The 26,181-nt window shown below is 44.3% G+C and overlaps 2 protein-coding genes and 1 long non-coding RNA gene across 3 annotated transcripts; all 3 read left to right on the top strand.

The window, feature by feature from the left end:
- Positions 1 to 5,626: 5,626 nt before the first annotated feature.
- Positions 5,627 to 10,201, top strand: LOC119766536. The gene is made up of 2 exons (XM_038251191.1): positions 5,627 to 6,382; positions 6,424 to 10,201. Exon 2 carries the CDS (start codon positions 8,302 to 8,304, stop codon positions 9,001 to 9,003), a length of 702 nt encoding a protein of 233 aa, XP_038107119.1. The 5' UTR covers positions 5,627 to 6,382; positions 6,424 to 8,301; the 3' UTR covers positions 9,004 to 10,201.
- A 920-nt stretch (positions 10,202 to 11,121) lies between these two features.
- Positions 11,122 to 12,810, top strand: LOC6046385. The gene is made up of 2 exons (XR_005276983.1): positions 11,122 to 11,352; positions 12,723 to 12,810. It is a non-coding gene; the product is annotated as an uncharacterized LOC6046385 (long non-coding RNA).
- Positions 12,811 to 23,872: 11,062 nt separating this feature from the next.
- Positions 23,873 to 25,459, top strand: LOC119770109. The gene has a single exon (XM_038264388.1). It carries the CDS (start codon positions 23,873 to 23,875, stop codon positions 25,457 to 25,459), a length of 1,587 nt encoding a protein of 528 aa, XP_038120316.1.
- Positions 25,460 to 26,181: the final 722 nt, after the last annotated feature.

Here is a 26,181-nt window from a genome sequence, read left to right on the forward strand (position 1 = left end):
CCCCTAATCAGCCACATCCCCGAATGCCATTTCCCCGAATATCATTTCCCCGAATCGGCTATATCCCCGAATGCCATTTCCCCTAATCGGCCATTTTCCCGAATGCCATTTCCCAATGTTACCGAACAAACAGCTTTTTCGGGTATGCTGTTGATTAAATGTTGTAAATTGGGTAGTAAAGCCCTTTGTCAATTTTTATGAACATGATTAAAAACCATTTCTGATAACGTTTTTTTCATTTTTATGCAAAAAAAAAGTAATTGACAAGACAACATTTTTCCGATGGATCAACTATGGTCCCCTTGGAACGAGCTGTCAAGTAGAAGCTTTTCTGCCAAGAAGGGCCGTGAAGTGAATTTTTAAAAATTGAATTAAAAATCCATTTTAAATCCTTTGCGGTCGTTCAAAGGGTCATTGTACTTAGAAAAATAAGCCTTATCGTTGTGAACAATAATATCACAAATTTAAGCTTAATTTTAGGACCCAATTACAGTCCAGACTCGATTATCTGAAGCCTCGATTATCCGAAGTTTCGATTATCCGAAGTTCGATTATCCGATGGTTTGTATGGGACTTCGAATAATCGAATCAAGAACAAATTTTTTTTTAGTTTTTTTTTCTTTTTCTTGTTTTAAACATCAAATTTGAGTACTGCAACCCCATTTTATTCAAATTTGAAAATTTGATTGCCTATTAAATAATAAAATGCTTTTTTTCAATATTTCAACACCGCCATATTGGCCTTGGATTTAAAAGTTCTAAATCACTTTAACGTAGTTTAGGGGACATACGCTCGACAATAAAAAAATTAGGCATCAAAAAAAATTTTTTTTTTAGTGATTCGATTATCCGAAGTGAAATTTTTCCGAAGCCTTCGGATAATCAAGTCTGGACTGCAGTAGATTTTTTTTGTTCAATTAACATTTGTATTCAACCGCATAATTAGATGTTGTTTTGAGAAATTTGCAAGGAAATTTGTCTTTTTTCGAATTTTGTTCAAAACCCAAAATCGAACAAATAGGTACATAAGGCTGGTACAAATTTTATTTAAAGTTTTTGTTGATTATACTTTTCGCCAAATCCCAAACCAGCAATGTGAATAAAATGATCAGTGTGTACGGGGTTCTGTACTACGAAAATCGCACGGTATGTTTTTTGAATCATAAAAAATAACAAAACTTCTATTGCATTATTATTATCATGTCTATAAGAAAAAAGTATTTGTTTTGAGAATATATTTATAAAAAAAGTCTGTAACAATGTTCATTGTATTTGAATTTGTATTGAATCCCCCCTAAAATGCTACGTCTGTTCTGCACAGAAAAAAAAAATCATGGTAATATCACAGACAAACAGACGTGACTCTCCAGAGCAGTTCTCTAGGATTTCGGTCATTCGATTTTTTTTGTATTTTTTAATCCGACTGAAAATTTTTTGGTGCCTTCGGTATGCCCAAGGAAGCCATTTTGCATCATTAGTTTGTCCATATAATTTTCCATACAAATTTGGCAGCCGCCATACAAAAATGATGTATGAAAATTCAAAAATCTGTATCTTTTGAAGGAATTTTTTGATCGATTTGGTGTTTTCAGCAAAGTTGTAGGTATGGATACGGACTACACTGGAAAAAAATAATACAAGGTAAAAAAAATTTGGTGATTTTTTTATTTAACTTTTTGTCACTAAAACTTGATTTACAAAAAAACACTATTTTTAATTTTTTTTATTTTTTGATATGTTTTAGAAGACATAAAATGCCAACTTTTCAGAAATTTCCAGGTTGTGCAAAAAATCATTGACTGAGTTATGAATTTTTTAATCAATACTGATTTTTTCAAAAATTCGAAATTTTGGTCGTAAAAATTTTTCAACTTCATTTTTCGATGTAAAATTAAATTTGCAATCAAAAAGTACTTTAGAGAAATTTTGATAAAGTGCACCGTTTTCAAGTTATAGCCATATTTAAGTGACTTTTTTGAAAATAGTCGCAGTTTTTCATTTTTTAAAATTAGTGCACATGTTTGCCCAGTTTTGAAAAAAATATTTTTGAAAAGCTGAGAAAATTCTCTACATTTTGCTTATTCGGACTTTGTTGATACGACCTTTAGTTGCTGAGATATTGCAATGCAAAGGTTTAAAAACAGGAAAATTGATGTTTTCTAAGTCTCACCCAAACAACCCACCATTTTCTATCGTCAATATCTTAGCAACTAATGGTCCGATTTTCAATGTTAATATATGAAACATTTGTGAAATTTTTCGATCTTTTGAAAAAAATATTTTCGGAATTTTCAAATCAAGACTAACATTTCAAAAGGCCAAACATTCAATATTACGCCCTTTTAAAATGTTAGTCTTGATTTGAAAATTTTGAAAATATTTTTTCGAAAAGATCGGAAAATTTCACAATTGTTTCATATATTAACATTGAAAATCGGACCATTAGTTGCTGAGATATTGACGATAGAAAATGGTGGGTTGTTTGGGTGAAACTTAGAAAACATCAATTTTCCTGTTTTTAAACCTTTGCATTGCAATATCTCAGCAACTAAAGGTCGTATCAACAAAGTCCGAATAAGCAAAATATAGAGAATTTTCTCAGCTTTTCAAAATATTTTTTCAAAACTGGGCAAACATGTGCACTTATTTTAAAAATGAAAACTGCGACTATTTTCAAAAAGTCACTTAAATATGGCTATAACTTGAAAACGGTGCACTTTATCAAAATTTCACTAAAGTACTTTTTGATTGCAAATTTAATTTTACATCGAAAAATGAAGTTGAAAAATTTTTACGACCAAAATTTCGATTTTTTGAAAAAATCAGTATTGATTAAAAAATTCATAACTCGGTCAATGATTTTTTGCACAACCTGGAAATTTCTGAAAAGTTGGCATTTATGTCTTCTAAAACATATCAAAAAATAAAAAAAATTAAAAATAGTGTTTTTTTGTAAATCAAGTTTTAGTGACAAAAAGTTAAATAAAAAAATCACCAAATTTTTTTTACCGTGTATTATTTTTTTCCAGTGTAGTCCGTATCCATACCTACAACTTTGCCGAAGACACCAAATCGATCAAAAAATTCCTTCAAAAGATACAGATTTTTGAATTTTCACATATCATTTTTGTATGGACAGCTGCCAAATTTGTATGGAAAATTATATGGACAAACTAATGATGCAAAATGGCTAATTTGGGCATACCGAAGGCACCAAAAAAGTTTCAGTCGGATTAAAAAATACAAAAATTAAAATTGAAGAAAAAAGACCGATTTCGTAGAGAATTGCTCTCCATACAAATAATTTTTGAAATTCATCGTCCTTCATCAAACCACCAAATCACGGCGACGCCAGCGCTACCTGGTGAGCTTATGCCGAAGCGCAGCCCAAACATACCAATACAAACCCCTTGCTGTCATGTGTCATGTCAGTGTATGCGTGAGACAATCAAGCCTCAACGATTGTAAACATCAACAGCTGATTTAAATAATGTTGTTGTTGCTTATCGTCAGTAGGTACTCGATGAAATAAAAATAAAAATTAACACCGACGGCCGAAGATGACGGCCAAACCATGCGGCAGCATCAGCAACGACGCACCACAACCACAACGACAGAGACCAAACCACTGGTCCTCCCGTTGCTCTCAAAAACATCCGCGTTTCGTTTCGAAACATCCGCGGGAAACGTGTCCACGGCGCAGTTAAGTTGCGTTAAACAGCAAAATGAGATGAAAAAAGTTGCAAAGATTCCAAAAAACGCTGCCGCAAAATAGATCGACGCAACATCGCCAAAAAGCCAAAAGTACGACCAGCAGCAGCAATCTGAGCATCAGTTCACGAAGGATAAGCAGGTTGCTCCGAAAGAGATGACTTTACCACAGGGTCCGGCTTCCTCTGCAGTAGCGGGCGCCTCAGCAGCAGCCTCGATATCGACAGGCAGTTGAGTAGGCCTACCGGGCTACCGGGTTAATAGTGAGGCAAAGGGTATGTCCTCGCTAGTCAGCCGCTTATCTGACCCTGGTCGAAACTGCCCCAATCTTGTCCCGCAAAGCCTGGATTGTGGATCACCGTTAGAAATCCTGAATTCTATCATATTTTGTTTTGTTTTTATTTGATGCCAAGTGCTCATGCTCAACTTTACAACAACAAAAACACATTACACACACTGAGGAAAGACGGGCGAGCTGTCACGACAGCAGCGCCATCAGCGCCGGTTGAGTGGATGCCGAAGCTAAATTGCATTTGAAATAACCGTTTTGGCTCGGTTATTGAAGGACAATGGTTCCGAACTCGAGTGTCCCGTCTGTTTGTCTGTGGTAATATTACATCTGGGAAGGGGTACATCTTTTATGTCAGAAAAAATGTAATTTTACATCTAAAAATGTATAATTTTACCACTATTCTGGTGTAATGCCACATTTTCAGTCTAAATTGAGGTAAAATTACATCATAAAAGAGGTAATATTCAACCTTCCAAAATTACACCTTCCAAATTTACACAATTTTTTACTGTGTGATTGAAGCCAAAAAGAAAGTTGATCATTCAAGGCTAATATGAACCTTTAAATATGTTGTTTGATGTGATAAAAATTGTCATCAATTTTTTTTCTTTTAAAATGCTATTTCCCCGAACGCGGTCAAGCGGAAATGCCCGGTGCCCAGGAGCGCGCGCGCTCCGGGGCACCGGGCATTTCCGCTTGACCGCGTTCGGGGAAATGGCATTCAGGGAAATGACTATTCAGGGATATGGCTAATCGGGTAAGTGGCATTCGGGATTATGGCCGATTCGGGAAAATGGCATTCGGGGATGTGGACGATTAGGGGAAATGGGAAATTCGGGTAAATGGAATTCGGGGAAATGACTATTAGGGGAAGTGTCTTTTCGGGGAAGTGGCATTCGGGGAAATGTCCCTTCGGTAATATGGGTTTCGGGGAAATGTCATAGATTCGGATGCATGGGCTTACAGATATAAGCTTAATTAAATAAGCAAACTTATGGGAAATTGGACGAGCTTTCCGGTAAAAATATTTTAGAGACTGGAAAATCAAGTCTGTCACATAGAAAATGCAAAAAAACACCAAAAAAGCTGTTTTTTCAACATTTTTATTTTTAAAATCGCTGTAACTTCGCAAGGATTGGACTTAGGACAATGGTCAATATGGAGACTTTTATGTAAAATTGTCTGGAGAATCGATTCCCACTATCGGTTTTTGAAAATTTTGACGTTTAGACCACTTTTCAAAAAAACAGTTTTAGTAAATGATTTTTGTAGTTTTTTAGGAGAGACATACCATCCTGCATTTTTCGTGAGTCTTTTTGTCACATTTTAGGCTATTTCCTCAAAAATTTTGAACGAAAAAAAATCGTGACTTCACCTTAAAAATTAACTTTTAAACATAAAAATTGAAAAATCCCATAGAAGTGGCGTGTATTTTTCTTTCAGTGCATTTTTTTCAGAAAGCGCGTCCAATTTCCTACAAGTTTGTCTTTGACCACATTTTGGTACGATGCAACGCCTTCGAGTTACAGTCATTTTTAAATTACAGAGTACAAAAATATCTAAATAACTTACGCCCTTCTCAAATGTTATTTTCGAGTTCAATTGGCTCCGTATACACAAAAATGGCTTTTATAGGCCTAGGATAACATGTCTACAAAGTTTCATTGAAATCGGAGAGGGTCGGGTACAAAAGTACCAGAAAAATTCCTGATTTGAGATGGAATTGCTCCATAGGTACTTCGAGTACCGCAGGAATAAAATAGACCCACCAAGCGGTCCATTAGCTTCTTGTCCAGTAACTCCGATACCCTGGCCTCCCCCGCGGCGCTAGCCGGGGATACTAGTAACCATTGGAGAGATTTGTTTATTTGTTTATTTGTTTATTTGAATCATCCGACAACTTGTGGTCTTAATGATAAAACTTAACTTAACTAAAGACAAATGCTAACAACATGAAACACAAAAACAGATTAAAGCTGGTGAGAGTACCAGAGTCGGGCTCGTTGTTGAAACTGCGGGGTGGAGATGCTGGGATCGTACAGGTGGGAAAATACGTTGAATCGGCTACACATGAAACGAACTGGTTCGTGCTGTTCATAATTGGTGTTGCGGTGAGCAAGTTGTAGATATTGGCGTTGACGAAGTGGCCGAGTAGGTGTGTAGATTTGAATTTGAGCGCGAATCCAAGGAGTGTCAACTTCACTGGCCAGTACTTTGGCAACAAACGTTGCTTGTGAGACGTGCCGCCTCCGCTCTAGAGTCTCTAGCTGCAAGACACGACAACGTTTTTCGTACGTGTTCCAACCGGCAGGATTCCTTGCACGGCGAAGGGCAAGCCGGGTGAATTTTCGCTGAACTGATTCGATTTTAGCAGTCCAAGTGCTCTGGTACGGACACCACACTACGGAGCAGAACTCTAGGATGGATCTTACCAGCGCGCAGTATAATGAACGTAAGCACGCGACATCTCGGAAGTCATCAGCGAACCTAAAGATGCATCCAAGCTGTCGATTGGCTCTGGACACGATGTCATGGAGGTGGATAGTGAAACACAATTTGCTATCAAGGGTAACGCCCAGGTCACGTACTTGGGTTACCCGAGCAAGAGTGTTTCCGGCGATGGCATAGTCGAAGACCACGGGTTTGAGTTTACGGTGGAAAGAGATTGTGCTACACTTTTCTATGCTGATCGTCAGGAAGTTACGCACGCACCATTCGTTAAAGTGGTTTAACTGTCTTTGCAGAGCTGAGCAGTTCAAAACGCTTCTAACAACGGTTAAGATTTTGACATCATCAGCGTAAAACAACCGGCACCCTTCGCTTAGCAGCATCGACAGTTCGTTGGCGAAAAGTATGAACAGTAACGGACCTAAATTACTGCCTTGAGGAACGCCAGAGAGACTTATGAACATGTCTGACTCAGAGTTCCCTATCTTGACTCGCAGAATCCGGTTGGTGAGGTAAGACTTCAGCCAACGAACGAGACTGGCGGAGACTCCGAGTCTTTCCAGTCGTTTTAGCAAAACTCCGTGGTCAACCCGATCGAACGCCGCCTTCAAGTCTGTGTACACTGCGTCGACTTGAGCTCCAGCATCCATTTCTTGAAGACAATGTGACACGAATTGAGCAAGATTCGTGACAACAGAGCGTTTAGGGTAGAAGCCATGCTGATCCGTGGAAATGTAGTTTTTGCAAGAGTCAAACAGAACATTATTGACCAGAATTTCGAAGACCTTCGAACAAGCCGAGAGAGAGGTGATTCCACGGTAATTTTTGACGCTGCTTTTGTCACCTTTCTTGTGCACAGGGAACATAAAAGAGGCTTTCCACTTATCCGGGAAGGTGCTTTGCCGCAAAGATAGGTTGAACAGGCAGGTCAAGGGGGAAAGGAGTGCACCAGAACATCGTTTGATAACCGAAGAGGGAATTCCGTCGGGACCGGGCGAATAGGAGAGTTTGAGCTTGTTAATAGCAGCAGATACTTGGCAATTCGCAACTTCCATGAGGGAACACTCGATAGCATTGATGGGAGTGTTCCTTGTGGCTTCGATAATTTCCGCCTCCGAAGCGAACCTGGAATTGAACGCGTCCTTGAAGTGGGCAGCAAACAGGGCACATTTCTCCTCTGAAGTCGCAGCAGCAACATCGTCCAGGTATAATGTGGGTGGCAGACCGTCCGCTTTTCTTTTTGAGTTCACGAATGACCAAAAGTTCTTAGGATTTCTCCGGAGATCACACTGCGTCCTTATGACGTATCGCCTGTAGAGGGTGCGGTTGTACCCCCGGTATCTTTTGCTGGCAAGGTTGAATTTGGATTTGAAGAAAGGCGAGCGGTGATTGCTGAATTCTTGAAGAGCAGCTGTTTTGAGTCGGTTTAGTTTCCGTAGATCGGGTAAACAAACCCCGGTGGGAACTCTGGTAGTATGCTGACAGGGAAGGGGAGCTCCATCCTCTTCGGAGAGTGTAGCTATGCCGTTAGGCCTGGTGAGAAAAGCCCCCGTTTCGGTGTCGAAAGAAAACCGGAGCTGGGTCTCGGTAGCTTCAGAGTGGCAGCCCCACCGCGAGACTAGGTATTCGCAGCTCCAATCCAGCTGCATAACGAAAATCACATCATTACGAACAATCAAGAAGGAATAAGGATCCGGAACAAACGGCATAGACCTAGGCACGAAAAGGACACCGATTGTATACTCGGAACATTTAACTGCAGATCGCTACGTTTCGATGGGTACGCTCTGTTGAACGAGCTCAAACCCCGCAAATTCGATGTTGTAGCACTGTGCTGGAAGGGAGCGAAGATGTGGGAGGATGATGCTTTGGAGCTCACCATGTATAAGAGCGGTGGAGCCGAAAACAAGCTGGGAACCGGCTTCATAGTGTTGGGTCGTGTGATAGATTGGGAGCCGATCGACGACCGGATGTCTAGGTTGAGGATTAAGGGCCGTTTCTTCAGCTGTCACATATTCAACGTACATTGCCCATATGAGGAATCATCCGATGCCGAGAAGGAAGCGTTCTACGCGAAGCTGGAGCAGAAGTTTGACAGCTGCCCGCAGAGGGACGTCAAGATCGTCATCGGAGATATGAACGCCTGCAAAGGAAGGGAGGAGATGAACAAGCCGGTGATCGGTCCGAACAGCCTGCACATCGTCACGAACGACAACGGCCAGCGGTGCATCAACTTCGCAGCCTCCCGCGGTATGGTGGTACGGAGCACATTCTTCCCCCGGAAAGACATCCACAAAGTCACCTGGACATCGCCTAACCAACAAACAAAAACACAAATCGACCACGTCTTCATCGACAGCCCATTCTTCTCGGACATACGGAACATCCCTACCGCGGTGGTACGGACATCCACTCAGACCACTACCTGGTGGGTGCAAGCATGCACTCAAAACTGTCGACGACGTACCACCGACGTCGGAGGCTCCCACCGCCGTTCAACACCGAGCGGCTGCAGGACACGGCTGTGGCTCAGCACTACGTGCAGCAGCTAGAAGCGAGCCTGCCAATGGAGGAGGAACTCGGCGCTGCCTCGCTCAACGATGGATGGAGCAGAATATGCTCGGCCATCGGCAGTGCCGCTGAAGCCGCGCTAGGTAATACGGTCCGAGTTGGAAAGCAGCGCTGGTTCGACGAGGAGTGCCAGCGGCTACTTGACGAAGTAGCAGCTTATGCTGTGAAGCTGAGAGCCGCAACTGAGGAGAACGTGGCCAGATACAAACAAGCGCTGAAACAGTAGAGAACGGTCATCAAGCTCAAGAAGCGCCAGCTGGAAGATCGTGATCGCGCCGAAATGGAGAAGCTGTTCCGACAGAACGAGACGCGAAAGTTCTACGAGAAGGTTAACCAGTCCTGAAAAGGCTATGCGCCGCAAGCCAACACTGGTCGGGTCCCCGAGGGGTACGGGTGGCAGCAGTTCTTCAAAGACCACCTTTACGGCGATGTAGCGCATGGAGACGGCTTTGAAGCCCAACTTGGACCGCTGACCAACAGTTCCCGGCACCTGATCTGGAGACGGTGAAGAAGGAGATCAGTCAGCTGAAGAACAACAGGGCCGCCGGTGAAGATCGGTTACCCGGTGAGCTCATAAAATATTGAAGAGAGCAGTTGGCGTACGCGCGGAGGTTCGTGGGCCCCTATCAAGCGGGTTTTACTGGCGCTCGGGCCACCACGGACCAAATTTTCTCGCTCCGGCAGATCCTCGAGAAATGCCGTGAGTACAACATGCCCACACATCTCATCTTCATCGATTTCAAGGCAACGTACGATACAGTCGACCACGAATAGTCAAGACACGGTCAAAACGCCTTTTTAAGTTTTCATCTGGTTCTTGAAAGGCCAACTATCCCTCTTTCATTTGCATCTAAGACACTTAAAATCGGCTGAAATGGAGCGGAGTTATTATTTTTTTTTGAAAAAAATGTGGTTTTGCGAAAATTTACGAAAATTGACACTTATGGGACCACCCTAGCAATGTGTAGGTCACCCTAATGGCCAAACAAAAAAAAATACGGTACTTATTATTTTGGCCAAAGAACCCCCCTTTTTTGTAGGGAATTCCTGTAGGTATATATAGGATATTTTGTCCCAAGACCTTCAAAACAGCATTTCTAGAGTTTTTTTTTAAAGGTCCTATAAGCTATTGTGTTTTACATGTTTATAGGACTCAATAAAAAAATAGTCTAGAATTTATGTTATCATACGAAAATGGCAATTTTTCAGACCACTCTAATATAGCCAAAGACCGAGCCACGTAGCCCAGTGGTAACGCTTCCGCCTCGTAAGCTGTAGATCGGGGTTCAAATCCCGGCTCGGACCAACACAACTGGTGATCTTTTCCCTTCTGGATTCGATTGCTTAGTAAAGGGAAGGTGGTGTATCGTCACAAACTGGACCTTATAAGACACCTTAGGAAGACAACCTATGGAATGTTAACATTAACCTCAACATGTTAACAATAAGTTGATTCATAAACTGTCACTGAATCCGCTTTGTAAATGCCGGCGCCGATACTCTTCACGGGTGTTCCCCTCACCCAGTTAACTCTATCCGAATTTTGAAACGGAATCTATTTAGAATCGTATACAAATTCCGTTTCAAACGCAACAACCGGTTCCGTGTTCGAACAGATTTATTTACTCACGCAGAAAAATCAGGCATATTTGAATCAACAAAAATTTTGTTGATTCAAACCTCGTACATTCTGATTCTACAAAACATTTTTCTGCGTGCTTTTAATACAGCCAAACAAAAATCGTGCTGTTTTCATGGTCATTTTTAAAAGCGTCATTCTTTTTTTTACGCTTTTAAAAATCATCTGTAGTAATGTGTATTATCTATTATCTTATTATATCTTTCCAAACAGGGCCTCACGTCGCAATGAAAGCATTCATCAACCAAGAAATGCATTTGCTAGTAGCAAAACAAGTAATGATCAAAAAGCCAGCGAAAAATCCACCAGCATCATTAAAAGATCAGAGACATCTCAACAGCTTGCAACACTGGGAGATTCAACGCCTCTCTGGGATGAGTAAATAACTTCTGTTAACTCCAACAATAAGTTGAACTAATAAAAGTACTAAGAATAGTTCAAACAAAACGTGTTTTTCCGTTCTCACAAAAGAAACGTCAAAGATTAATGAAAGGATTATGCGTCTGTTCTATGACATGTAACCTGTGTTTCCACAGTTCCAATTAAAAAATATCCGGTTTTAAAGTTCGCGTGTGCAATTTCAAAACCTAATTAAAATTTACAAATCAAACAGTGATAAACAGTGACGTACCACAGATTAAAATCACTTAAAGTTAATAGTACGGACTGAGGAAGGACAGCACTACAAACGGTTAGTGGCCACCACGGACAAGTTGAAAACCCTAGCCGCGTTAAGGGGTTACATACATGTAAATCGGCAAAAATGACAGAGGCTGGTACCCAGTCAAATCAATCCGAATTCTGAAACGGAATCTAATTAGAATCGTATACAAATTCCGTTTCAAACGCAACAACCGGTTCCGTGTTCGAACCGGTTGTTGCGTTTGAAACGGAATTTGTATACGATTCTAATTAGATTCCGTTTCAACCCCCAGAAAATTTTTGATCCCGATCGGCGACTTTTTTTGTAGCGAATTCCTATAGGTATATTTAGGATATTTTGTCCCAAGACCTTCAAAACAGCATTTCTAGAGTTTTTTTTTTAAAGGTCCTATAAGCTATTGTGTTTTATATGTTTATAGGACTTAATAAAAAAATAGTCTAGAATTTAAGTTATCATACGAAAATGGCAATTTTTCATACCACTCTAATATAGCCAAAGACCGAGCAACGTAAGTAAATAGTAAATCTTTCCCAGTTCCTGAGGGGAACACCCGTGAAGAGTATCGGGGCCGGCATTTACAAAGCGGATTCAGTGGCAGTTTTTCATTCAACTAATGTTAACATGTTTAGGTTAATGTTAACATTCCATAGGTCGCCTTCCTAAGGTGTCGTGATAAGGTCCAGTTTGTGACGATACACTACCTTCCCTTTACTAAGCAATCGAATCCAGAAGGGAAAAGATCACTAGTTGTGTTGGTCCGAGCCGGGATTTGAACCCCGATCTACCGCTTACGAGGCGGAAGCGTTACCACTGGGCTACGTGGCTCGGTCAAAAACTGGACCTTATGAGACACCTTAAGAAGACAACCTATGGAATGTTAACATTAACCTCAACATGTTAACATTAAGTTGATTCATAAACTGTCACTGAATCCGCTTTGTAAATGCCGGCGCCGATACTCTTCACGGGTGTTTCACCAGTTAACTCAATCCGAATTTTGAAACGGAATCTATTTAGAATCGTATATAAATTCCGTTTCAAACGCAACAACCGGTTCCGTGTTCGAACCGGTTGTTGCGTTTGAAACGGAATTTGTGTACGATTCTAATTAGATTCCGTTTCAGAATTCGGATTGATTTGACTGGGCAGGAACATGGACAGATTTATTTACTCACGCAGAAAAATCAGGCATATTTGAATCAACAAAAATTTTGTTGATTCAAACCTCGTACATTCTGATTCTACAAAACATTTTTCTGCGTGCTTTTAATACAGCCAAGCAAAAATCGTGCTGTTTTCATGGTCATTTTTAAAAGCGTCATTCTTTTTTTTACGCTTTTAAAAATCATCTGTAGTAATGTGTATTATCTATTATCTTATTATATCTTTCCAAACAGGGCCTCACGTCGCAATGAAAGCATTCATCAACCAAGAAATGCATTTGCTAGTAGCAACACAAGTAATGATCAAAAAGCCAGCGAAAAATCCACCAGCATCATTAAAAGATCAGAGACATCTCAACAGCTTGCAACACTGGGAGATTCAACGCCTCTCTGGGATGAGTAAATAACTTCTGTTAACTCCAACAATAAGTTGAACTAATAAAAAGTACTAAGAATAGTTCAAACAAAACGTGTTTTTTCCGTTCTCACAAAAGAAACGTCAAAGATTAATGAAAGGATTATGCGTCTGTTCTATGACATGTAACCTGTGTTTCCACAGTTCCAATTAAAAAAAATACCCGGTTTTAAAGTTCGCGTGTGCAATTCCAAAACCTAATTAAAATTTACAAATCAAACAGTGATAAACAGTGACGTACCACAGATTAAAATCACTTAAAGTTAATATTACGGACTGAGGAAGGACAGCACTACAAACGGTTAGTGTACACCACGGACAAGTTGAAAAACCCTAGCCGCGTTAAGGGGTTACATACATGTAAATCGGCAAAAATGACAGAGGCTGGTACCCAGTCAAATCAATCCAAATTCTGAAACGGAATCTAATTAGAATCGTATACAAATTCCGTTTCAAACGCAACGAGTGCGAAACTGGTCGTGATAGGTATTCATTCGGGTGTGTAAAGGAAGATTAGTGGTGATATTAGCGAGGTGGCATGGAGTTGGCGATTTTACTTTGAATATAAGTGAAGATTTGCTAAAATAGATTTTGGGAGGGTGTGGTCTGCTTCTTGTTCTCTCTTCTGTTCTTATTGTTATTCACTTGAGAAAATGTCATCCTGTTTTTATGCTGCATGGGCCTCCCAGAAATGTCAACGGTCAACGATGGCAGTCAGACGCCAAAGTGATTTGCTGAATAGGCCTCGCAGAAAAGTCAGTGGACGAATTTTGGCCAAGTCTGTCATTTTTTTTTATTCTATGCAGTTAAACTGCAGATATATCTACCTGATTAAATTGGAATTTTGTATTGCTAAAACATATTTTTTTTTAATTGAAAATTTATTTGGCGAAAATTTTAATTCAAGCCTAACATACTGTACTTTGTGTTATGTCCTCTGTTTGAGGAAACCATGCCATCTGTTACAGAGAAAAGTACGCTAGAAACATTACAGACTTTGAGCAACAGTATACAGCAGTTTACAGAATTTCGGTGTTTTTGACTGTCAATTCAACCTTAGCAGTTTACAACACACGTGTGCTTTATCGGTGCTTTAGGAGTAAATCGGACATAAATGTAATTTAATAACAAGTTAAAATGGAAAACTACTTTGTTGAGTCGCAAAACGGCCGGTTTCGTTTGACTTTGGCCAAATCACTGTGGGAGGAGAGCAGTCTTCAATTGTTCATCAACTAACAAGTATGTTCAAATGATAGGAAAACTAAAAGAAAAGAAATTATGAACACAGCTCTGCACCTTTCACCTTTCACTACAGACCTCGAATCTGATCATCCCAGCCCTCTGTCACGACGGCCATGTTTATGAAACCTAAATGTTCGACGCGAACATGAAGACGCAAAGAAGATGAAGAACGCATTTGCTGTCAAAATTTAAAAATAAACAAACCGCGTGGTAAAAAAGGCACTATTTCATAATGTTGAAATGATTTCCATGAAAAAATAACGGCACGGGACACGGGACGGATTTCCAAACGCAAGTTCCCGAAGGACCCTATCCGCCAGAGACTATGGATAAATGCCCCGCGAAGTGGCGATGAAGACGGTTTTGCAAGTTCAAAGTTCAGATTTGTTCGGACCACTTCGCGATGAACTTCTTGAGAGTCCACGAAAGGTCGGATTCTACACATGCACGCGTTTCCTTCGATTTCCTGTGTGAGTCGACAGCGGGAGTGGGCCAGTCCTCGGAGAAGGTTATCGAAGGATGTTCGGAAAGACCAGCTCCGCCACAATCACCGGAATCACGGATGTTTCTGCACTTGGTCGGTTACTCCCTGCCGGAGATTGCAGCGAGTTGTTCGGAAGGATCAACAGCGGGACTTGGCCAGTCCCCGGTCCAGTACTACCCGGCAAATCTTCCCGGTCAATCGGAAGCAACAGTTCTCATCTTTTTCGTAACAGATTTGCACACCCAAAAGAGATGTTTCTTGAAAATTTGGTGTAAACAAACAGACAACACAAATACTGCTACACTCACAGAGCCCACACAGTAGTATTAGTGAAGAGCCCACGATAAACAACGTGGGCTCTTCACTAATACTGCTACGTGGGCTCTTCAGGTTTTGGTGACTGTCAAACGTTCTAGCCATTTACAGTGGTGCCAGGGGGTTGGATCATCCAGTGCATCTTGAAGCAATGGACATTATGCGGGAGTGTACTGCAAACTACCTGTTCCGGTACAGTTTTAAGTACGAGGAGTTCATCCTAGCCGAATCCGGGGGAATCGATCGACAACGGCCGTCAGAGGATCGGATCGTGGAAAAGATCCAACAACTCAAGGATGGAAGTAGAGGTGGTATTGTCGCTCTGGCACTAAATCGAAACGAGCGATTTCCACTTTTTCTCTCCGCCTTTTTCTGTCAAGCTTAATTTGGTATTATACGATCAGTGTGTAAGCCAAGTCTGTTATGATTCCTCCATCTTGTTCTGACTGACGAAAATGATTGCCGGCGGTTTTAGGCTAATTTAATAAAAACCATAATGAAATGTGTACTATTTTTTACTTGCATTAATGGCAAACATCATCATCCAAAATCTCCGACGGCAACACGCAAGCACTGATACTTTTAGTTAGACAGAAAATGCGGAGAGAAAAAGTGCGGCGAGTGGAAATCGTTCGTTTCGGTTTGGTGCCAGAGCGCCAAATTGTTTTTCAGTGACGTTTAACCTCGCGTTCAACACAACATCTCGTTGCACTCAGAATAAGATTTGATCAGTTTGCGGAGCGTAGTGTCAGATGAGTCGCCGCGAAAATTCGATTTATTTCGAAACCACAATAGATGGGACGTTCTGGCAGTGTTGAGCGACATTCTAGGCATCAAGTTTATTATTGTCTCGAATCAACTAATCTAATCTAATCTAATCAGACCCTAGCGCAGCCAATCTTTCGAAGGGATCCTGGAGAGTGCCTTAGGTTAGATGACGCCTAGCACTCTTCTTGTCATTTATTAACATTTGTAGTGCGCCATTGCATGAGAATGCATTGAAACATCACAAGCGTTAAAGCGGCCAGGCCTACTGCGTAAAGCCGTATCGCAGAGATGATTCGTAATTGGGTTGAGTTTGAGCACGGAGTGTTCGAACAACAACACAATTCTGAATCTACAGGAGGAAGAAGCGTGGGGACACACCACCATACGCTCCGAGATTTTGGTTGTATTCGTTGGGAGCACCATGCTAAGAAGGTTTGGTACTCCGGGATCCTCTGGGATGGGACATTGTATTTCCACGAATGCCCTGGACTCTATTTGCCGTGGTTATAGCGCCACAACGGAAAAAAAACGGAATCGACGTAACACCTTATAATGTGGCCCTCTTAAACCTTGCGGTTTCGTCAACGGATCCACAGGCGTGTATCGTTCTTTTTGCGACAAGACTCCGCCTCCCGGGTCTCCTAAGTGTGAAGGTATGGGCACGGGGAGAGGGCACCGAATACCTATATTTACACTTAGAATTTTTTGCGTCCGCCCCGGGATTCGAACCGGCGACCTCTGGATTGTGAGTCCAGTGCGCGGTCTGATTGATCCACACAGGCGCCACAACTCGCTCAATTATTGTCTCGAATCAACAAGAAGATATTCTCATCTACGAGAGCACTGCTGGTATCTCCACACAGGAAGTCTACCTCTACTTCAACGGCCCCGACTCCTACTACAGTATTGTTGGTGTTAACTGGAACCGAGATACCGATCCGCGACGAAGCGATGCAACGACAACGAGGACAGCAGCTGAGAACAGCAACGAGTCACTCGGCCCGAAGGCGACGGCAAACCAGCTGCCGTATTGTTCAGCGGTTCCATTGACCATATCTGAAAACAGCGCTGCTGGCAGAGTGGACATTCCAAACACGGCCGATACCAACAAGTCAAGTCAAGGCTCTTTGGACAGGTTGGACGTGGGGAAGGAATTAAGCTGTAACGAAGTACACAACGACAAGGAGATCATCAATTCGGAAGCTTATTACCAAGTATTCACCAGCAATTATGATCACTTGAAAATTCTGCGAATTCCTCCGGACGGCAATTGCCTTTTCGGTTCGATTGTCCATCAGTTGGAGAACTTGGACATCCGGAGTTCAGGACACAAAGTCCGTAGCAGATCTCAGGCGTAGATGTGTCAACTTCTTGGAGCAACACTGGACGCGGTACGAAAACTCGATTATTTCGGAAGCAGTTAATCGTCAGGAACAGTGGCCGGCGGACGAGTTTAAGGAGGCCTTCATCGAAAAGCAAATTGAAGCACTCCGGAAGGACCGCACTTGGGGAGGATCGGACATTTTGGCTGCAGCCTCGGATATGCTCGAAAAAAGATCAAAGTCTTCACAAAACGTTTACCGCCTATAACTTTCGGGGAGGTTGGGGGTACCCGGCGCACCTTGAGGATCTTTTTTAATGGCACTAACCATTACGATAGCGTCGTATCTGCGTCGGTAGCGGAGGATTCCTCAAGACTCAGCAGCAAAGCCGGGGAGATGTCAGCGACCTGTAGGGACCGCAGGATAGAGGCTGTTACAGATGGCTTGAAGCAACAAAGGCCTGGTTCTCGGGACGCTGTCACAGGTAGGCCAAGTCCTATCGGCAGCACGACGGTGGTGGATTCAGCTAGGTAGCTCAATTTGTGCCCAGGACGCTGAAGATGAGTTCTAACCAAAGTTTGCTTTCTGTCAGACCCAGCATCAAAGGTGGTGAGGCATCTGCGACCTGTAGGGACCACGCGATGGAAGTTGTTACAGCAGTCTCGGAGCAACAACGGTCCGCTGAACTGTCGAAGGAGGGAGAAATTACAGGCTCTCTGCTTAGAAGCGTTGAGGTGTCTGGTTCTCGAGAGGTTGTCACAGGTAGGCCGAGGTCTGCCGAGTGGTCGTCAGTGGTTGACCCATCAAGGTAGCTCATCATGAAATTCCTCGGACTTTGAAAATGGTTTCTAACAACTGTTTGCTTTCTGTCAGACGCATCATCAAAGGTGGTGAGGCTTCTGCGACCTGCAGGGATCGCGGGACGGGTGTTGTTATAGCCGGCTCGGATCAACAAAAGTACGCTGAGCGGTCAAAGAATGGAGTTATCACAGGTCCTCTGTTTAAGGCTGTGGAGGTCGTCGCAACAACAACAACCGCCGGCTGGCCGAAGATGGCTAGTCCATCTCCATCTGTTAGTGGCGAGGTTCCGGAATCCCTGCAGGACCGTTGGCACAATTCAAATGATTCAGGGTGCTGCGAGGCTATCGAATTTTGTCAGGACTCCGGAGCGGATTCGGTCAGCTTGATGCAGATTAAGCTCAACGGACCGTGGCCAGTGGTGGATTCGAAAAGGTTTTACTAACCGTAACGCATTCCTCGTTCGGTAGCTTCAATTTATATAGTCTGCTTCTTGATAGACCCACTGCCGGTTGGGGCGAGGTATCCGAGTGCCGAAGGAGAGGTGGATTCGTAACAGCAAACACGGAGCAAAACCCCGCCTCCTCGCGGAAAGAAACAGACTCCTCAAGAATCGCTGACAGGAAAGGGGAGAGACCAGAGTTCCAGAACTACCGCACGATGGAGATGAACAGGAGCAGCAGCGCAAAGCTAACGAAACCCCGATTAAACGTTGCTACCATCAACTGCTGCGGGTGCTCAAATCGTTTAAAACGAGACCACATTGATATCGAACTTAGTGAACTGAAGGTTGATATTTGTGCAGTACAGGAATGTCGAGTAATTTGGGAACAAATGGAGTCCAAAAATTTCATTTGGTATTGTAGTCCGTGTGGGTCCAGAACAAGCCATCGTGGTGTCGGCATCCTGGTGAACAAGGCCGGAGGCGTCACCCTGAAGAATTTCAACAGTGTATCTGAAAACATTTGCACAGCCTGGATTGAGAAAGATGCGATAAGGTTGAAGGCAGTTGTTGTTCATATTCCTTCTGACAAAAGAATGATGGACAACTTCGCCTCTCTGTCTAACATTCTGCTCAAGATCCCTCCGGAGGACGACTACATCGTTTTAGGAGACTTCAACGCACGAGTCGGGTCGAGAGACGTCACAAAGGAACTTCGCCATTTGGTTGGAAATCACCTAGCCCATTCCGAGAGCAACGAGAATGGAGTCTTCTTGCTACAGCTCGTATTGCAGTTTAATCTTTATTTATTTGCACCGTCTTCGACTGAGGTCGCACAGACTGAATAACTTAAAACTAACATAAAAATAAACATGTTCTAACACAGGAATACATAAAATACGTCACAGTTGAAGGGTACGAATTCTACATTTAAAACGTTCTCTAGCCATTCCAGGTTCAAACTCGTTCGAAACACTGTTGAAGATGCGACAGCAACGGTCGATGGGTCGGTTGTAACCATAGAGCGTACGGTGGAAGGGAATCCTTAGTAGGGGCTGGTTCCTCAGCACTCGTACTGGCCTGTGCACGTTGATTTCTTCTCGCAGCTGGGAGCAATCGATGCGGCCCGTCAGAAGATCGAAAACAAACATCCGTTGATGGAAAGTTCGTCGCTGTTCGAGAGACTCCATGCCGAGCAGAGCACACCTGTCACTGTAGCTTGTTTGCCATACACCGTTCCTCCAGGGTAGACGGCGCAGGGCGTACAGAGTAAAGCGACGCTGAACTTTCTCAATCCGGTCCCGTTGATTAGCATGGTGAGGTGCCCATACCTGCACTGCATACTCCAGGGTGCTTCTGACCAAACTGACGAAGAGAGTTTTGAGGGCGTGGATATTCTCGAAGTCAGCAGTGTTGCGTCGAAGAAACCCCAGCATCGCAAATGCTTTGGCTGTAGTAGCGGCGACGTGTTCCGAGAAGTTTAGTTTCCGGTCAATCAGCAGGCCGAGGTCCCTGATTGAAGAAACCCTGTCAAGGTCAATGGAGCTGAATGAATACGCGTACACGGTTGGGACAGCTGATCTGGTGAAACTTATGCATTTGCATTTGGCGGGGTTCACTTTCATCCCGTTGAGGTCGCACCATTCGCGGATGGCTTCGATGTCCTGTTGGAGGGCGACGCAGTCGATGACGGAATTAATCTCACGAAAAACCTTCAAATCATCCGCATATAACAGCTTCTGGGACTGGAGACGTTGACAGATGTCGTTAACAAACAAGATAAATATTAGCGGCCCTAGATGGCTCCCTTGCGGCACACCGGATGTGATGGAGAACCTCCTGGAGACAACAGCACCGAGACGCACGTAACCTTGTCTTCCACATAAATACGACGAGAGCCACACAGTCAGCCAGCTAGGAAAACCCAAACGATTAAGTTTTGTTACAGCTAACACATGAGGAACGGTGTCGAACGCCTTGGAAAAATCAAAGTAGATCGTGTCGGTCTGCTTTCGCTTTTCCAGGTTAGCATTCAGCGCGCTGACGTACGCCATCAGGTTCGTAACCGTTGACCGTTTTTTTACGAAACCATGCTGGAAAGTAGACACAATTTCTTGGGCGGCCGAGTACATCCCCTTGTGTATTAGCACTTCGAAGACCTTGGGCAGGCAGGACAGGATGGAGATTGGCCTATAATTCTCCGCATTCAGTGTACTGCCTGATTTATGAATGGGAGTTATTGCTGCCAGCTTCCATTCGTCGGGAAAACGCCTTCGGACAGGGAGCGGTTGAAGATAGTGCTGATAGGTCTGGCGAATGAACTGGAGAGCTCCTTGATGAACACAGGCGGAAGTCGATCAGGCCCGGCACCCTTCGCAGGATCGATGGCGTTCAAAGCCGTTTCTACCTCAGCAGAGTGAAATCTGGCCGAGGGAGGTCGATGTCAAACGTCCGGAGCGTGTCTAGGTAAGTGGCACTAGCAGTAGGCGTCACGGTATCATAAACACTGCTGAAGAAGTCGGCGAAGAAGTTTGCTGCGTCAACTGGATTATCCGCAGAACGGCCGTTGTGCGAGATCTTCGTGGGATGTACACTGGAACGTTTCCTTCCTTTTATGTAGCTCCAGAAAGATGATGGATTGTCCTCAACGTCTGCTTCAACCCGGCTCAGATACTCTCGGTATCGCAAATCTTGCAGTGCTTCGTACTCGACTTCCAATGTTTCCACAATTGCGTTATTTTCGGGCGTACTGGCTCGAAATAACCTTTTCCGAGCTTTCCGCAGTATGTTCCGACTGTGTCGAAGGTCGGCAGTCCACCAAGGAAGCTTTCCAGTGCGATTACAAGAAATTCGCCTCATTGGTACAAATTGCTGTATGAGGTTGTAAACAACATCGTAAAACGTCGCAGTCGAACCGTTTGTGTCTTGATCGCGTAGAAGAGTATCCCAGTCTACGGAGTTGAGCGCTTCAGACACTCGTACGTAGTCGCAATTACTAAAGTCTGGTTCGAAACCGGGCAGCGGACTTGACTCACTGGTGCCAGCATAGAAGACGGCCTTCAAAACGAACGCTTTGTGGTGTCGGTCAGTTTTCAGAATAGGAGTAGGAGGTTCGATGAGCTCAACGGAGTTCACGTCGTTGACAAAGGCCAGGTCAAGAGTCCTTCCGTTAACATTCGTGAGCGAGCAGACTTGTTGGAGTCCGGTTGAGATGACATTTTCAGTCAGCGCTAACTCTTGCTCAGATGACGCGTTCAGTGGGATCAGGCAGTTCAAGTCGTCGTCAAAGTACCACGAAAGATGAGGCAGGTTGTAGTCACCGGTGACGATGACTGAGTCATCATGCGTAGAAAGGTCCAATAGTTCCTGAACAGCGGCTCCGTGCGAGACATATATGTCAGGGTCACTGTTTGGTCTGATATAGATACAGCAGACGAGGATGTGATGGTTATGGACCTTGACGCGAACCGCGACTTGTTCCAAGTGTTCGTATCCTTCCGAAACCACACGTGTACACGCGTGTACAGGTGAGTTCCTAACGGCGATAAGTACGCCACCTCCTCTTCTACGGTCGCTAGTCCGAGCACTACGATCTTGCCGGAAGATGGTGTAGTTCGGTGATAGCTCAGCATCCACTATGTCGTCACTCAGCCACGTTTCCGTTAACGCGATCACATCGTAGTCACTGCTGGCAAGGGCTAGGAAAAACTGCTTGCTTTTTGAACGCATTCCGCCAGCATTCTGGTAGTAGACAGTGGCGAAACTGGACGATCTGGTACGATTGCCAACCGAGACGTTTTGCTGCAATTGATTGAGATTCAGTGCGGGGCCACATGAACTAGCACTAGAGTACTCGCCTGAGAGTTGAGGTCGGAAGTCCCCGCTACCGTGTCCGTTCACAGGGCCGGGACGTCTCTGTTGGCTCGTTCTTAAACCGATGCTGGAACAGTTGGGTGGCTCGACTGTGTACGGCGGGCGGGGACATTCCTCATTACTTTGCAGCGTGCGTCCCGGCGTCATCGTGTGCGGCATTCTGGAACCGGATGGATTGTCGCGAAGATTTTCTGGGTCTTGATGAAAATGTGGGGCGTACGTCTCGAGGTCTCGGCGCCGTCAGCTCGATGTGACGACATGGTTTCGTGGATGAGGTTGGTAGCTGAACTGTAGGATGGTTCGAGCTCTGCGTTGGCCGCCGTTAGCGTCAAAATTCTGGAAACCGGGAGATTATCAGGAGGAGAGACGGTTCTTGACGAGATTGTGTACTTGCCTGGTTGAGAGGCCTGGAAGATCCCGCTGTTGACACCGACCACAGGGCCGGGACGACTCAGCCAACAGGAACAGATAGTACGGCAGCATAACGAAGATGGCACACCTGTGGCGGGGCAGCGGGGATCTTCCAAAGGCCGTAGTACATGCGTCCCGTGGTTGTCAATTCGATGTCATGCTGGGATGATACAGGATCACTGACGAAATCTCGGAGCACGAACCTGGTCAAAATCGAACTCGCGAACCGCAACACCGGTAGGCCAGGTTTCCGCTTGGAGAGCCACATCTCTTGTTTCATCGGGCAGAAGAACTCGGAACGACACGAACGGCAGCTTGGTCACATCCACATCTTTCTTGACCAGCCTTATCACTTTGGGGCCACTTCAAGCCCAAGGCACTCCTGAGTCATTTCTGCGATGTCGTCGACGGAATGACTGTGGTGAAGACGGCCCAGGTACATCCAAAACTGCTCACGTTCATCAACCACTGTTTTGATTTCACGTTGAACAGTACGCGTCCCACAGATGGTCTTCACTTTCTCCCGTGGTGGCTGATGTTGTTCGTACTGTTCATCTTCTCGGAGACGTTTGGAACCCGGCTCATAAGATTGTGACCCCGAGCCAACTATCCCAGCGTAACTGCTCTTCGGACGGTTGTCCAACCGCTTGGATAGCTCAGACACTATGCCGCTTAATTTGTCCACGACCTCAACGAGCTTCGCAGACTCACCTGCGGGGCAGTGACCTCGTCTGTTTCCATTGCCTGCAGCAGGTTATCGAAACGTCCATTGCAATTGTCGCACAACCAGAACAAGTTGCTGGTGTTTTTCACAATGGCATCGAAAGTCGGTCGATTCAGGCCAGAGATGCAGGACCTGTGGAAGTCCGATTTGCAACAGCGACACGCGATCCTCTCGATCCCGGTGATCTCAGCCTCGCACTTTTTGCAGCTGGGAGCCATCTCGCGAGTGCTACTGGAGCAGGTGTTCTTTCTCCAACAAACGGGTCCGACGGTCACTAATTAACTGCACTCCAACGAATTGTAACGACGGGTACTTTCCGACACGGTTTGAGTGTGGTTAATTTTAGTAAAAAGTAGTGAAAAATAGTAAAAATTGCAAAAAACTATGCACAGCACAGATACTTGATGTAAACAAACGTTAGGGTGATCGGACTTTTTTTCGTGAAATCGACAAATACCTTTGCTAGATCAAAATCAGCATTGCAGACGTGGTCAAATGGAAATACCTCATCCCAAATCGACCACGTTCTCGTACCGAGCGGCGCCAGCATCAGGATCAAAGAGAAGAGCGTAAAGGGATGCCGGCCGAAGATGTTTAAAACAGACCACAAGATCATCCTGGCATCCGTCCGCTCCATATCGTACCGCTCCAAAGTGGTACATTCAGGGACAGCCCACAAGAAGTGGGATGTAAAGCTTCTTGCAAACGAAAAAAAGCGATCGGAGTTCTCGAAGTCAGTCCTAAAAAGACTGGAGCAGACACAATTCAACACTACGGACACTGGGTCATTTTGGGGTCAGCTGAAGGAAGTATTAACTGGAGCTGCGGAAGAGGCCATCCCGCCGGGAAAGATGGCGCCGATGTCTCCCATCACACGAAGAGCTTACGCCAAGCTTCAAGGAAAGATTAATCGTCAAAAGCGGTTTCCGGATGTTGAGCGTTGCCGTACAGAGACAGTTTTAGCCAGAAGCGAGTTTGAACAAGCTAAAAAGGAGCACATCTGGAGGACGTGGAGAAATTTCTTCACAAACTTGAACTGTGCAGATCCCTACATGTGGTTGAAGAAAACGTTCGAGTTTCTCAAAAGCCAAAAGAGGATGAAAGGACGTAACTTGGGTAGGTGCTCAATATCGCAGTTCAAATGGTTGGAGTCACTGTACGAAGCGGTGACGGAAGGACGGGACATACCACTGCTGCCCGAAAGTACTCCACCTGTATCGTTTCCAGCACCGACAGTTGGTGAAATACGAGCCATCATCGCCAACTTTCGCAACAGCACAAGCCCAGGATCAGACATGATAAATGTGGAACTTTTAAAGAAAGCGCCGGACGAGTTCGTTGAGAAGTTACATGAACTGATTGCAGTGGTTTGGAATAGTAATGTTCCACCAGCGGATTTCATCGACACGGTCCAAGTTCCGATACCTAAGAAGCCGTCTCCGAAGGCCACCACGGACTTCCGCAAAATCACGCTGTGCAACGTGGTGTATAAGGTGATTGCCACTCATCTGTTGTATAAGTTGGACGAAGTCACGGGTGAGCTGCCGACGTACCAGGCGGCGTTCTTGGCAAACAGGTCAGTCGAGGATCATATCTTTACTTCGAAAAGAATAACGGAGGAATATTGGAATCATGGCATCAGCCTGTATGCACTGGCCTTAGACATCCGACAAGCGTTCGATTCCGTAAGCCATGCCGCAGTGATAAAAGCTCTTCAAACTCTAGGAGTCCCGAATTTCCTCGTAAATCGAGTAATTAACCTTGCATTAAAGGAAAAAACATGTCTGCGTTGGATGAACCAGCGAACACCCAAGGTCAACAAGGGAAAAGGTGTTAAGCAGGGCCGTCCGCTCTCTCCGCGTCTCTTCACCTTGGTCCTGCACTGGATATTGCTTAAACTGAAGCAACTGCATCCGTCAGTGAACCTAGAGCATTCGGTCGGAATGAAGCCCCCCTTTATCCTAGCTTATGCGGACGACCTGATGATCATCACCAGCTCACTCAAGGAAATGGATGAGATTATGTGGAGTCACATTGTGGGAGGCTTCCACCTCACATCTAAGGCGTCGGTCCGGTATCTAGGTGCGTATCTGACGGCAACCGTGAATCGTCCGGAATCGGTCAAGCGACGCTGCTCCCAAGGTTCCAGAGTTAGTAAAGCGATACTTCCATTTTGAAGAAGAATCGGGTACCGTGGGATATAGCACGGAGGATATATCGATCTGTGGTAGTTCCAACTGTTGTATTCGGTTTAAACGCAATCTCTTTGACGGCCGCTACGCCACTTCGAACGGAAAACTGTTCAAGAATGGTACAAGGCCTGCGGTGGTGTGACGATTGTGTCAACCAGGAGCCTTTTGCTGAAGAAGACCATCATTAAAACGATTGTGATAAATCGTGTCACGTACTGGGGACATATCTCTCGAAGGATGGCCAATCACCTACTGCAGGCGGCATTCAATCTGAAAATTGAGCTGCCAAAAAGGAAATGCCGTCCTTGTGATACCTGGATGCAAACCCTGGAAAAGGAGTTGGCCATTTTCGGTAAGGTCAAAGAAGATTTCGTAAGCCTGCTCCTGGATAAGGCAGCCCTGAAGAAAGGAGTCAGGAAGATTTATCTTCTCCCAGAGGCATCCGACAGCGAAGATGAGTCTGACGACAACTGAGGAATAGTTTGTCAAGCCGCGACGAAGTAGGGTCTGAAGAAATGTGTGAAAACTTAATAAACTTTTTGTGAAGAAAAAAGTGAAAAGTAAAATATTTCACAGCATCAAACAATAGTAACAGTATTTTTTTTTCTTAACTAGAGATTACCTTAAAAACTCGTAAAATATACTGGATAATTATGATCTGTTTCAGCTTCTAGGGCAAATGAAATGAATTGTTATGTCTACTGATA

The sequence above is a fragment of the Culex quinquefasciatus genome, chromosome 1 (genome assembly GCF_015732765.1).
Source record: "Culex quinquefasciatus strain JHB chromosome 1, VPISU_Cqui_1.0_pri_paternal, whole genome shotgun sequence".
Classification (NCBI taxonomy): domain Eukaryota; kingdom Metazoa; phylum Arthropoda; class Insecta; order Diptera; family Culicidae; genus Culex; species Culex quinquefasciatus.